Source organism: Cibotium barometz, chromosome 17, assembly GCF_041138505.1.
Source record: "Cibotium barometz isolate CiBa-2024 chromosome 17, ASM4113850v1, whole genome shotgun sequence".
In the NCBI taxonomy this organism is placed as follows: Eukaryota; Viridiplantae; Streptophyta; class Polypodiopsida; order Cyatheales; family Cibotiaceae; genus Cibotium; species Cibotium barometz.
This window is the reverse complement of record NC_141062.1, coordinates 52,414,391-52,427,893: the sequence shown is the minus strand read 5'-3', so window position 1 is coordinate 52,427,893 and position 13,503 is coordinate 52,414,391. Positions and strand designations below refer to the sequence as shown.

The 13,503-nt window shown below is 43.6% G+C and overlaps 1 protein-coding gene across 2 annotated transcripts in view; it reads left to right on the top strand.

Annotated features, from left to right (window-relative positions):
* The window catches only part of LOC147630163 (uncharacterized), a 42,737-nt gene that overhangs the window by 22,660 nt on the left and 6,574 nt on the right, over positions 1 to 13,503 (top strand). Inside the window, exons 2-8 of one of the 2 annotated variants that reach the window (XM_086811807.1) lie at positions 813 to 902; positions 1,008 to 1,187; positions 1,258 to 1,464; positions 1,775 to 2,164; positions 2,336 to 2,430; positions 4,338 to 4,479; positions 4,716 to 4,882. In XM_086811807.1, coding sequence (XP_086667933.1) covers positions 813 to 902; positions 1,008 to 1,187; positions 1,258 to 1,464; positions 1,775 to 2,164; positions 2,336 to 2,430; positions 4,338 to 4,479; positions 4,716 to 4,882 — 1,271 coding nt within the window. The remainder of the gene's footprint in view (positions 1 to 812; positions 903 to 1,007; positions 1,188 to 1,257; positions 1,465 to 1,774; positions 2,165 to 2,335; positions 2,431 to 4,337; positions 4,480 to 4,715; positions 4,883 to 13,503) is intronic. The other variant, XM_086811808.1, reaches the window with a different exon arrangement.

Sequence of the window (13,503 nt, the reverse complement as noted above, 5' to 3'; positions counted from 1 at the left end):
TAGTCATTAGTTTATAGAGTCTCGCGTGTCTTTGTGAGAGCTCTATTGTCAAGAGCTTGGGGATCTAGTGCAGACGTGCACCTGCTTCATGCAGCCGAGGCCGGCAGCAGTCTCGAGGCCCGCGAGGGTAGCTTCGTGGCGGTATGGGACGTCACGAGGTAGAGATTGGTCGGTACGTTGATCTAGTTAGCTCAGCTCGTGGCTCGGTGGGACAACCAAGACTTGTGGGCTTGCCCACGGCTGTCAAGGTTGGGAGGTAAGTCAAGCCTGCACCCTCTTCATGTTTGCTTAAATCCCCATAGGATCACCTCGCAGAACGCTCATGGTACAAGACTCGAAACCTGCAAACAAACCGAACAAATGTGAAGGGGGTGTAGGCATAATTCGACTAAAAACTGCATCGTCTGTGAAACATTGATGGAATTGCCTCCATAAATGGGCACGAAGAGCAGAGGGTGACTCTTAATGCCTGCTTCTGTCGACTAGAGTGGAGTACCATGATTCCACTGTCTTATCTTAATGCTGCTGACTTTCTGCTAATGTTTCTGTCTACTCATTGTGCCATCTGAACCAACCTAATAATAAGCCTTTCTTAAGGCTTATCAAGCTAGAGGGGGTTTCATTGGAGATATTTTCTTCTCTTTTCGGCTTTATGGTTTTGGGCTTGCTCTCTCAGCTTCTTTCACCTTTGCCATGTTAGTGAGAGTATTTTCTCTCTATTTTGGGTTGGAAGCAATATGTTCACTCCATAAGATACTTTTGATGCATTTAAAGTTTTATTTGCTGATCTTAAGAGGTTCTAACTGTGACAGGATGGAAGAGAGGCATGGGGTTCTGGATCAGCAAGGACGAAGAAAGAAGCAGAGAGACTTGCTGCAATCGATGCATGCAAAAAGCTCAATGTGAGCCAGCATTCGTGTTTGGATGAAGATATTCCATTTAGTTTCATGAGCATGAACTTCATGACTGTTTGTTCTTTTGATACAACGTGACCTTTGATTTTTCAGGAACTAGGTTTCCTGGTGGGCGCATACAAGAGCAACTCAACTGCTAGCTCTGATGCTGGATGGGGGGAAAATCCCAAAAACGTTCTGGTCAGAAGTGCTGCATTCCGAAGCATTTGTTGTGGAGCGAATGCAAGGCCATTGCCGATCAGTCTCCGTTCTTCAGGACCAGATCACTCAAAGGTTTGTGCAGTATTTTACCTAAGACTTATCATGCACTACCTTTCAGCTAAAATATGGAAGGTCTCTGCAGGTGTTTGTTGCTGAGTTGGCTGTTCCTTTACCGGGCAAACAAGAAGTCTTCATTGCTGTCGGAGAGGGTCGCAATAAAGGAGAGGCTGAGCGTGTGTGTTGCTATGCTGCCTGTGAAAAGCTTTACCATGAAGGAATTTTGAATAAACCTGGTGATGCTGGCGGGGTGTCGGTTTCCAGCTTTAGCAAGGCTTTGCACATCCAGCAGGTGAACAACTTAATGATGGCATGCCTGTCTCAAAGCCACAGGATCTAGTTAAGATCAGTATAGCCTCAATGGCTCCAGACATCTTATGGTTTTTTTATCCCCACACCCACCCTCTGCCTCCACCACCACCCACCCCCATGCACGGACGTACGCGCATACACCCATCCACATCCACCCATCCACCCACCCACACCTCTACCCTTGAGTGATGTGTCGACATCCACACCACATTTTGACTGCATTTTCATACATGCCTTCTTTCACCAGGAAGCAGATTGCTGAGTATGTTCATGTGGTTGATGATTTTCAGCAAAGTGAGCGGCCTGCCATTGTAGGTCTTCGAGATCAGGAACTTGCCATGATGGAGGATGCTCTTCACAGGCTTCATTTGGAGATGGAAGACAGTTTTGCACAAAGGATCTGTAAACCTTTGCCTTTTGAAGAAGCACAGGAATTAACGATGCACAATGAAGCGTTTGGATTGTCTTCAAGCTATGCTGGTAGAGAGCACCTAGCTTCAGAGAGTGCTACATTGTGCTCGGAAGCAAGAAACAGGTTATCTTCTCCGAAGCTTGAGGAGCAATGGCAAGCACGCCAATCATTACCCTTATGGAGGCAAAGACATAAAATTGTGGAGACAATAGCCAATAATCAAGTCGTCGTCCTGACAGGAGAAACAGGATGTGGGAAAACAACTCAGGTTAGTGTTATAGTCAGAAAACAACTCAGGATGTGGGGAAGCAACTCAGGTTAGTGTTTTAGTGGGTACATGTATGCTTTCAGTCAGTCCTCTGTTTGACAATACCCTGTCATCTAAAGCTCATGTGAAAATAGTTTTTGTTTGGGATACCAACATGTTTCTTAATTGCAGGTCCCACAGTTTGTGCTAGAGGATTATGAGCTGAATGGTGCTGGTGCCGACGTTCACATTGTCGTCACACAACCAAGGAGGATTGCTGCAATCAGGTCATACATACCTGTTCCCTCATTTCCAGCTGTTTTGCTTCTAAGCTGAAGGTTTTTTGAGGACATGCGCCTTTCCCAAATGCAGCTGTGTGCTGTTTGTTGTGTTGTGTATGTATGCACTTTCTTTTAAAAATACCATTTAAAGTTTAGCTGTGTGGGTTTTGATTTGGTCATTAGCAATTGAAGCATGTGAACTGACTATGCTTATTGCATCTGGCATGAGTGTGGGTGTCTGTTGCTTGATGTACACTGCTATGCTTTTCACATCTTGTTTTTTTGTGGATGCATTGTCACCATTAGGTCTTGTCTATCAAGAAGTGTGTGGCTATGCCAATGTGTACACCTCTAGTGATAGAATTATGGGGGTTTCTAGTGGGCAAGGCATATGCTAGGTTATTCCAATCTGCACACCTTCAGTGATATCATTGTGTGATTTTTACTGGGAATAAGAAACACTTCTTCACAACGGGTCCTACTGATGATGATGCATCTGGAACCAATGAACACTCACACTCATGTTAGAAACAACAAGCAAAGCTGGTTCATGTGCTTTACCAGTTAATAACGACCAAGTCAAACAATAAAAACTGCTGCACATTGTTTTGTGACCTATTCTAGCTGAGCCACCCCATGCATTGACAGACTTGAGTGTTGAAAGTTTCGTTGTTATTACCGTCTGATGTATTCTCTGTATGTGACTTTTTAAAATCCTTATATTTCAGCTGTCTGTTGTCGTGACTTTTGCTAAACGGTCCACCTTGCAGGGTATTTGACTTGCTAGAATTCTTCGAACTCATGTTCTTGTTGCCTGAGACTGTTAGGAGGAGTCAGAACAGAAGGTGGCCACAAGGTTGGGTTTTCCACTTTTTTCTTGAATGTTCCATATGCTTCTGTGAAGCTTGGATCAAACAATTCCTTCCTCTGCTCTATATAGGCTGTCAAACAGTCTCTTTCTCTGTTGGTCCTGTTGTAATAGGACCAGCAGAGGAAGGAAATATTTTCTAATGAAACATACACATTGGGAATTAGGGTTTCTGACCCGTACCTAATGTGCATAAAAGGTGATCTCTCAACCAGCTTTAGTCTGTAGACATCTCAAGATAAAGTGGATAAATCCAAGACCTCACAAGGAAGGGATTGGCTACTTTACACAGCTCCACTGGGAGGCTCCCTTGAGGCTTAACACCTAGCCACGACTCCTCACCCTCATCCCAGTATCCCATACCACTGGAACCATACCCTGCAGGTGTTTGGCTTGATACTGACAATGACATATTGCAGGTCCTGACCTCCCATGGGTTCCCCGCATTGATAGAAGTGCCCATTTATGAGTCTGCTACTCACAAATATTATGCCCATTTATAAGTCTTCTACTCACAAATATTGTATTAAGTGAGGTGTTCCTAATTTATTGTCACTTCATACACAGGATCATTAAATTACGTTTTAGTAACAGTCAATTAGTGTTATAAACCCATGGGTAGTGCCTCTAATTAGCATTTGCCTAGCCTCATCTTTAGAGCCAAATCAGTTATGTCTCTTAAGGACATAACCATAGCTATTAGGTTTTCCTAATTCTGTCAAACAATTCCTTCAGTTGATTGTGTTCATAATACCTTGCACCTCTTGACCTTAGTATAGACCTTTTTCTTTCAAATGCTGTGTCCCCCTCCCCTTCTAAAGAGTATAAATGTAGCTACAAGCTTCTGACCAAGTCATTTCACCGCATATTTATTTGGCCTGGCTTTGAAATGTAAGTGGTCCAAGCCTCCTGTTGGTTGTTAGGAAGTTGTGGGGATTTTGGCAGGTACAAAGGAAGTGAGAATGTTTTTCTCAGTGAACCCTTCTATAATTTTTCTCATCCTTGTTTGGGATTCTTAGAGCAGTGTTTTAACTCTTGTATGCAGTGTTGCTGAACGTGTTGCATGGGAACGAGGTGAGTTGGTTGGAAAGAGTGTAGGCTATTCCATCAGGTTAGAGAGTGTTGCACCAAGACCGCGAGGCAGTATCCTATATTGCACAACTGGCATCTTATTAAGGAGGCTTCAGGTGTGTAATCAACGGGTCGTAAATGTATGTGTGCACATACTATTTAGCTTTTTTATTTCCACAAATGTATGTGTGCACACACTTCATAAATGAATATGTGCATGCTGCACATACTCTCAATATAATCAATTTTATTTTCTCTGTTGAAATTTGATTCACAAAAGTCCCATAAAATCTCATGATCATTCCCTTTGATGAGGAATCGAACTGATTGGTGTGCATGAATTATCTAACAGAGAAGCGATGGTGTGGCTGGAATTACCCATATTGTGATTGATGAAGTTCATGAACGGGACCTGGAGACTGACTTCTTACTTGTCATCGTTCGAGAGCTCCTTCAGTGTCACACATCTTTGCGTGTGATAATAATGAGTGCAACCCTCGATTCATCTATTTACACTAGGTAAACTTGCTCCCCATTGTTCCATGTACCACGTGAGTTCTCTTTACTGCTACCGTTCATCCTGACTGAGTCTGCTCTTCACCGAAATCATACAGTAAGGTGTTTTATCCATGAAGAATTTATGCTTAAACCTGCACCCACTCCTTGGCATTGATGATATGAGTGGGATGTTATAGCACGTAGTCTATGCTATGCATGATGGAGTTGACAGTTTGAAGCTTTGTGAGGAGACTCTCAAGGAGTCAAGATTGCACTTGTTTTTGTTAAGTTTGGAAAATAACCCTGACGGTCTGGGGAGCATCAAGGCTTTCAAGGAGATGAGGTGGATATGGTGCCTTATACCGCTTTGCAATGATTGGTAAGCTGGAGGGAGTGTGATACATCCCAATTAGCCTAGGGTTACGTTTACCCAAAGTGAGGGGCATGTGTTAACCCAGGTTAGGGTTAAGGATTAAGAGGGCGTGGGACTTGGAGGGTTTACACGTAGGCTAAGGGCACAAGCAAGGAACGCTAGCAAGATGAGGTCTTGATTGGCTGCGGGTCAATAAATAATAGCAAGAGGCTAGTTATAGCTAAAAGCTAAGTGGATCTCCGCAAGTCGGGGGGAGGGACAAAGGGGAGAGAAAAAACACATCTCTGCAAGTCGGGCAGAGACAGAAGAGAGAAAAAGCATCGCGAGAGAGTTAAAAAAAAACAATGGGTTGGGACATTTTTAGCTTTGGTTTTATTCAAAACACCCTATTAAGGTACCTATTATAAAAAAGGAAAAGCAAGATTGGCTTTTCAAGTCTAGCCCCTCTTATAAAAAGATTCATGCCCCTCACTACTCAAGCTTTTTGACTCTCACCGTGCAAGGATGACTCCAACTTCCAACACTTTTCCCCATGCCAGCATGCCGTATCCTCGACATCAACTCTCATCTATCCTATAATCTTTTCTCTAACCTTTCACTTCCCCTCATCCCGTAACCTTTTCCCCATGCCAGCATGCCGTATCCTCGACATCAACTCTCATCTATCCTATAATCTTTTCTCTAACCTTTCACTTCCCCTCATCCCGTAACCTTTTTGCTACCACTCCTTTCCAAGTAAGCATGCAAGTCTAGTGTGCCGTGGAAAATTATGGAGTTGGTAGGGAACAATGTTGTGGGGTTGGTTGATAGTAACGACATTGAGCACATGTCGATTGACAATAACGGCATTGAGCACGAAAAGCCACTACGTTTGGATTTTACCTGGCACGAGTGGCAATGCTGGTAGATGATTGGGAGCACATAGGATCATGTTGAACCCGAGGTTAACGGATACTCTCTGCCTTCACCAACCGATGACCATCAAGTTGTCATGTGGTGTCAGGAGGCTTTTAGGATGTGGGATTCAAGTAAGAATCTGCGCACCTGTTGGTGGGTCCAACAATGGTGTAAGCCCAGCGGGGTGTGCGGTGACAGGCTCAACCACGTGTCCAAGAGATAAAGATATAGGGGAGAGAGGGGGGAGAGAGAAGGGAATAGGGATCTTGCACAATACACCACACTGAGTGGGGAACAGGTCCCACCCCCTTTTAGGAATTTATTTAGGAACAATCCACGGGCACGCTGGCTAGGATCAATACAAAACAAACAGATATGCCGATGTAGGATATCCAAGTCGATGTTGATGTCGATGTCGATGTCGAGGCACGAGATCTCTGATGCCGAGCACACCATGGGGATTACCCACAAGTATCTCTCACCGGGCTAGTACCAGATCCAATATCCAAATCCAAGTCCAAGTCCAAGTCCAAATCCCAAGTCCAAGCTCCAAGTCCAAGCTCCAAGTTCCAAGTTCCAAGTCCAAGTCCAAGTCCATATCCCAAGTCCAAGTTCCAAGTCCAAGCTCCAAGTCTAAATCCAAATCCCGAATCTCAAAGATGGGCGGCGGCCCGTAGCGAGTGGATGAAGATGAGGGTGTCCTTGCTCTCCACAAGCTTGATGCCCAAAACAAGAGGTCTCTAGCTTCTTTTATACTTGGGGAGGGCCTTGCTTTTTGCCAAAAGCAATAATTTATGCTTTGCTTTAATAGTTTAGTAATAATAAAATATTGCTCATCTCTTGCCAAAGTTCTTGATTTATGCTTTTCTAGCTTCAAGGCCTTGCTTTTTGGCCTTGGAGTTGCTTTTTGGAAAAGCGGCCTTTAGCTTTTTGGTTCGGCTTAGGCTCCTCTTTCCAATGGTGCCCTTGGCTTGCGGTCAACTCAGTTTGACTTTTTGCTTTTCTTTGCTTTTGACCAAAACTGGTGCCTTTTCCTACGCCAACTTCATGAACCGTGTTTCCATGCTTTCATCAATTTGTCCATGTGTTCGGGCATGTGTTTCATCATGTGAAAAAGAGCTAGGAGGGCCAAATAGTTACATCCCTCCCTCTTATATCACAATTGTCCTCAACTGCGGACTGCAAGTGTTCCAAGCACATCCATATGTTCCATGTATATCCATGTGTCCCAAGTACATCAAGTACAACCATATGTTTGGAATATTTCCTAGTACTAGCCCTATCAGGTGAGCTTGTGCATCTGGTCTTTCCTATATCTGTGGTGTTATCTACTCATGTGACATCATCTCCACGCCTTATCTTTAACCAATGTCTTTGTTCTTGATGATACTTCTTCAGAGTCTGTCACATGTGTAAGATATAATAAATACATACTTACCTTATGCCATGGTTGTTTCTCGTACCGCTACGAACCTATTCGTATCGTACGGTTCGTACGGTACGATTATTATTATCCCCCCCCCCCCCCCCCCGCGCGACCTTGAGAAAGAAATTTTCAAATGCTAAAAAAAAAAATAAAAAAAATCCTGCTCGACGAAGATCCCAAATGCCCGCAATACTTTGCAACTTTTGTGTCCACTCAATATTCCATATGGGGTTGCTCAGAGACCTAAAAAATCTGGCAAGGTAGACTGGTAGTGTACACTTGATCAGTAGGATGAAGAGAATCTTGCTACATCACTTGGAGATCCCTGGTATAGGTAGGCTAGACAGTCAGATCCTCAAGTTATGTACAGGGGAGAAGATTTGGACAGGGTCATTTTGATCTAGAGAGGAGTCCCTAAACCTATCACCCTAGATGCACTCCTCATATTTGTGCAAGGACGGTCCCTTAGTCATAAACGCTCCACTGGGAGACCTTTTATCCATGAAGGCTCTTTTTTGGAAACAATTGGGAGATCCAATTAGGAGTGACATTCTCCATGTTCTGGTTCCTCAAGCACTATAGACTCCTACCCCCCCCCCCCCCCCCCCCCCCGGTATTGTATTTTCGTACCATGACAACTATGCCTTCTGCAAAAACTAGACAAAATTTAGTCAACAAACAAGTATGCATCATTCGTGTCTATTAGTTACTCGAGGTACTGCCAGGTAGTCTAGAGCCCAATGGACTATCACATGCCGTAAATCCAAGCATTGTCCACACATCAAAAACAGCACACAAAGTCCAAGAAATTCAAACATACATCAGTATGCAATGCACAAGTAATGATCCTCCTGTTCATAGATTGTCTTGTCTGGTTTCATCGGAAATCGTGCTGAGCTATCTGGCTCCCGAGGGATACCGCTCAGACTATCACTGAAGGCCATCTGGTCATTAATACCGCCTGAGAGTTTGTTCAAGGCCATCTGGTCACTAGGACCGCCTAAGAATTCGCTCAAGGTCATTTGGTCGCTATGACCGTTCGAGAGTTCATTAATAGTCACCTGAGCCATTTGGTCGCATTGACCGCCCGACTATGAAATCCAATACAGCCATCTAGGCCATCTGGTCGCAATGACTGCCCGACTGTGAAGTCCAAGATATCTGGCATCGTCGCCTCCCATATACAAATCTCATTCTAGAATCATTGCCGTCCAATGGGTCATTTGGCATTGTTGCCTCCCATATACAAATCTCGCTCCTTGGGCTATCGGGCATCGTTGCCACCCAAACTAGAGCATGTCCAAATAATCATTGTATAAGCATAATAATGATCAATTCCAGTCCAATATATCTACAATGAAGGGGGCTAGATGCACGATCCCCCCCTCTTGAACCTGTCTTGATCGCATGACGTCCATATCACTTCTCTGGCATCCATTTCGCATCCATTTCCAAGAGGAATTTTCTAACCACTATCTTTCCTCTTTTTCTCAAAGAATGGAGCACAGTCTATTCTGGCTCTTCCACCCCTGGTGGATCCTCCAAAACCAGCTCCTCTTGGGGTAACCTGTACATGGTTTCCATAAATGTCATGGAAGGCATTATATATCCTCCAGTGATCTGAATGGTCCAACCATCTTGGTATCCTGAGAAAGGTCCATACACCATCATTTCTTGACTTTGGCAATCCAGAGATAAAATCCATAGCAATACACGTAAAACTCCCATAGAACATTCAATGGGTGCAGTAATCTTGCCAGCTTTTGTCGATGAAACTTGATCGTCTGACAAAACCAAACATTCTTGAATATATTACTCAATATTCTTTCTCATACAAGGCCTAATAAAGTAGCTTTCCAAAGCTTGAATTGTAGCAATATGCTTCTTTGCCCTACGTAAGGTGGAGCATGGCTTTTCTTTGTTCACTTTTGGCCTCAAACTTTGTTTCACATAAACGGGTTTACTTCATAAAAGAATCTTTCTTGATGGCAAGAAAAGTCACAAAATTTCTATTCTGAAATCTGTTCCAATACAATCCTGGAAATCCTCATCTAAGACTTTCATAGGCCACAACATGGCTCTCATGGTACAAGACTGCTCCAATGCAATCTCCTCTTGACAAATTTCTTGGCAGAATGTCTCTATTGATCTTTTGATTTGTCTAGCTTCTTGCTTTGGCTTGTCAGGCCAATTTGTAGCCAAGTGTCCCTTCTTTCCACATTGAAAACACTTCCCTTCTTTGGCATATTCTTCACGTTGTTCGAGGGACAATCTTCTTCGAAAGAGTGGAGGTTTGTCCTCACTCTGCTCCTTCTTCTCTTGAGACTCGGCTCTTGATGGGGATCGATCCTTAAACTTCTTCCTTTCAGGTGGATTCCGGTTGTCGTTCTGTCTTGCCGTCCATCCAAGGCATGCACAAGGCCTCGGCTTGTAAAGCCTTGTCTTGGGCTTCTTCCAACGTTTTCGGTCCAGCGATATAACTTGCATGCATAAGTTTAGGTTGCAATCCATTCACAAACTTACGCATCTCTGTTAGTGGTGGAATGGGAGTATATAAAGTAAACTTAAAAGAAATTGTTAAGGTAAGATGCCACATTCTCACCAACTTTCTGCTTTACCTTATCCCATTCCTTCTGCACATTTGCTTCAAAGTTTGCAGGTAGAAACTTCTTGTTGAACATTGTGAAGTTTTCGTCCGAGTTGTGGCCAGTTGATATTGTGCTAATTCTTTCTATCTTTAGCGGTGCATTTGCCTTATCAACTACTTATTTGTTGTACTAATTCTTTCTATTTGCTACTTCTCTTAGTGCTAGGCTTCATCATGGCTGAGTCTGCCCTGCATCTCCGGAGGTTTGATAGAAACTCAGTACGAAGGGCTTTGTGTGAATGTATGCTCTTATGTGTGTAGTATCTAGTCCATACTATGCATAATGGAGTTGATAGTTATATAGTCTTGTGGGTTGACTACCATGAGTATATAACATGCACGTTCCTAAAAGGTGAATTTGGGCATGTTCTTGGATTCATCTAGGTATATATATAGTCTTGAAGTTGGTCCACGTCTTCGGCTCGGTCCCTTCTTGTACTACTTTTAGCCACAAATTCAAGGCGGCATCTTTCAAGTGCATGCGAACAATGCAAAGTTTTGACTTTTCGGAGCAGTCATCTCCTCCAAAAGCGGCATCAAACTGCTCAACAAAAGATAATGCTTTTTGTGTACCCTGCTTTCCATGAAAAGCATCAAACTTGACACTCTTCTCTCTTGGTTTGAAGTCCATCTTGCCGGTTGATGAAGGCTTCTTTGCCTTCCTTTTACTTGTCTCGAAGAAGTTGCATTCAAGAGAACGGGCCTAGGGATAGCCTCCTTGTTTCCTCCATGAAGAGCAAACCTGGTGGCTTTTGATCCTTCCAAAATGGTGACTCCTTTGGCTTGAAGATAAGCTTTGGTGGCTTCGACCCCTCTAGCTTCGGTGGCTTGGTCCTTGATGAAATCTTCAAACATTCAAGCTCTTCTTTGGTCCTGTTCCTACTTGGCTCTCTAAGCAAGGAATTCTTCATCTTGGAGAAACTGTCTAAACTGTTGAAAATCTTGATACTCTATTGATGTTATGGCCGTGGTTTCATGAGAAATAGATCGACGGCCTTGGTTCTTGTCTAGAAGTTCAGTATCGGCCTCATAGTTGTTCCCTTCATGAGGCCCTTGGTCTCCCTCTTCTCTCGACATGGCTCTGTCACCCCAAGAAAATTTCTTCAAGAGAAATCCTTCTTTGATACCAGTGTAAGTCCATCGGGGTGTGCAGTGACAGACTCAACCACGTGTCCAAGAGATAATAATATAGAGAGAGAGGGGAGAAAGAGAAGGGAATAGGGATCTTGCATAAAACACCACACTGAGTGGGGAACAGGCTCCGCTCCCTTTCAGGAATTTATTAAGGAACAATCCACGAGCACGCTGGCTAGGATCAATACAGTCAATGAATACAAAACATACAGATATGCCGATGTAGGATATCCAAGTCAATGTCGATGTCGAGGCACAAGTCTGTGATGCCGAGCACACCACGGGGATGAACCACAAGCATCTCTCACTAGGCTAGTACCAGATCCAATATCCAAATCCAAGTCCAAGTTCCAGGTCCAAGCTCCAAGTTCCAAGTCCAAGCTCCAAGTCCAAGTTCCAAGTCCAAGCTCCAAGTCTAAATCCAAATCTCGAATCTCAAAGATGGGTGGTGGCCGTAGCGAGTGAATGAAGGTGAGGGTGTCGTTGTTCTCCACAAGCTTGATGCTCAAAACAAGAGGACGCTAGCTTCTTTTATACTTAAGGAGGGCCTTGCTTTTTGCCAAAAGCAATACTTTATGCTTTGCTTTTCTCCTTTTGCTTTAATATTTTAGTAATAATAAAATATTGCTCATCTTTTGCCAAAGTTCTTGATTTATGCTTTTAGCTTTAGGGCCATGCTTTTTGGCCTTGGGACTGCTTTTGGGAAAGCGGCCTTTAGCTTTGTGGTTTGGCTAAGTCTCTTGTTTCCAATGGTGCCCTTGGCTTGTGGTCAACTCAGTATGACTTTTTTGCTTTTCCCAGCTTTTGACCAAAACTGGTGCTTCTTCTTGTGCCGACTTCATGAACCCTGTTTCCATGCTTTCATCAATCTGTCCATGTGTCCGGGCATGTGTTCCATCATGTGAAAAAGAGCTAGGAGGGCCAAATAGTTACAAATGCATCATACGATTGACTCTAGAGATCCCGAGTCATGGTGCAAACTTTTTAGGTACTTCTCGTACCCTTTTGTAAAAACCCCTTGTTAATGAAAGCAAAAGGGATATGGTTGATGGTTGGGGTTTGGGAGACTGGTGCTGAGAGAAGGGTCATACCTATTTTAGCATGCAATATACCAACATCTCATCTAGATTAGACATGGTATATATTGGGGAGAAAGCTAGGTGGATTGCCCATAACAGTTCTTCTCTGTTTGATCACCATATGCTAAGGTGGTGTTGGGAAAATATAATGTGGTGGGGTACTGGGTCCATCAACTTTCCCAAAAGAAAGCTGATGGTTAATAATTCTCTCTTGACGGAGATTTGACATCTCAAATGGAGACTCTAAATCAGCCATGAATGCTGCAATTTTGTCTTTACTTGTCCCTGTAAGAAACATGTCATCCACATAAAGGATGATCACAATCAAAACCTCCTTGTCATTCTTGACATAGAGGGTACTCTCTATCGGACTATGCTGAAAGCCTTGGTTGACCAAGTAAGTATGCATGGATTTTCTCATACCAAGCTTGAGGAGCTTGTTTGAGACCATACAATGCCTTCCGCAAGGCACCACAAAACCAATGGGCTAACTTGTATACCTGCTGGTATTAAGTCGGAGAGTCATATGTGAGCGGAGAAGGCGGCTGGGGAGGTATGCTTGGGGGTGCTCTTTGAATCGCTGCATTTCTATGATAAAGCAGGTGCTTTTTTTTGTGTACTTCCCCACTCAATCATCCAGGACAATTCCAAGCAAAATCAGCAATCTTCTTCCGCAGTGGAGCCCAAGCAAATCAGAAATTTGCTTCAGCCTTGCAAAACAGGCACGCAGATATTTATCACTCAGAAGGCAGTCTACTCCAGCACAGTTTATGCCTGGATTCTCAAGCCCCCACCTGTTGTTTAGCCTGGATTTTTAGGCCATTGCTTAGCCCAGCAAGGAAGAGGCTATTTTCAGGTCAAGGACAAAATCTGCATTATACTTAATTCAACATCATAATAAAGCAGACACACCTTAAGGTGGGGGCACTTAAGTGGGTTATTGGTGTTAGAAGTCATCTCCTGTCTAGATTTATATACCAGGGCCTTTGTTGTGGGTGTGCCCGCCCTTCTCAAGTGTTTTATCATTTTTCCTCACTTCCCGCATTTTTCCCCTATTTTTCCCATTTTTCTGTGGCTTGGGAGGCA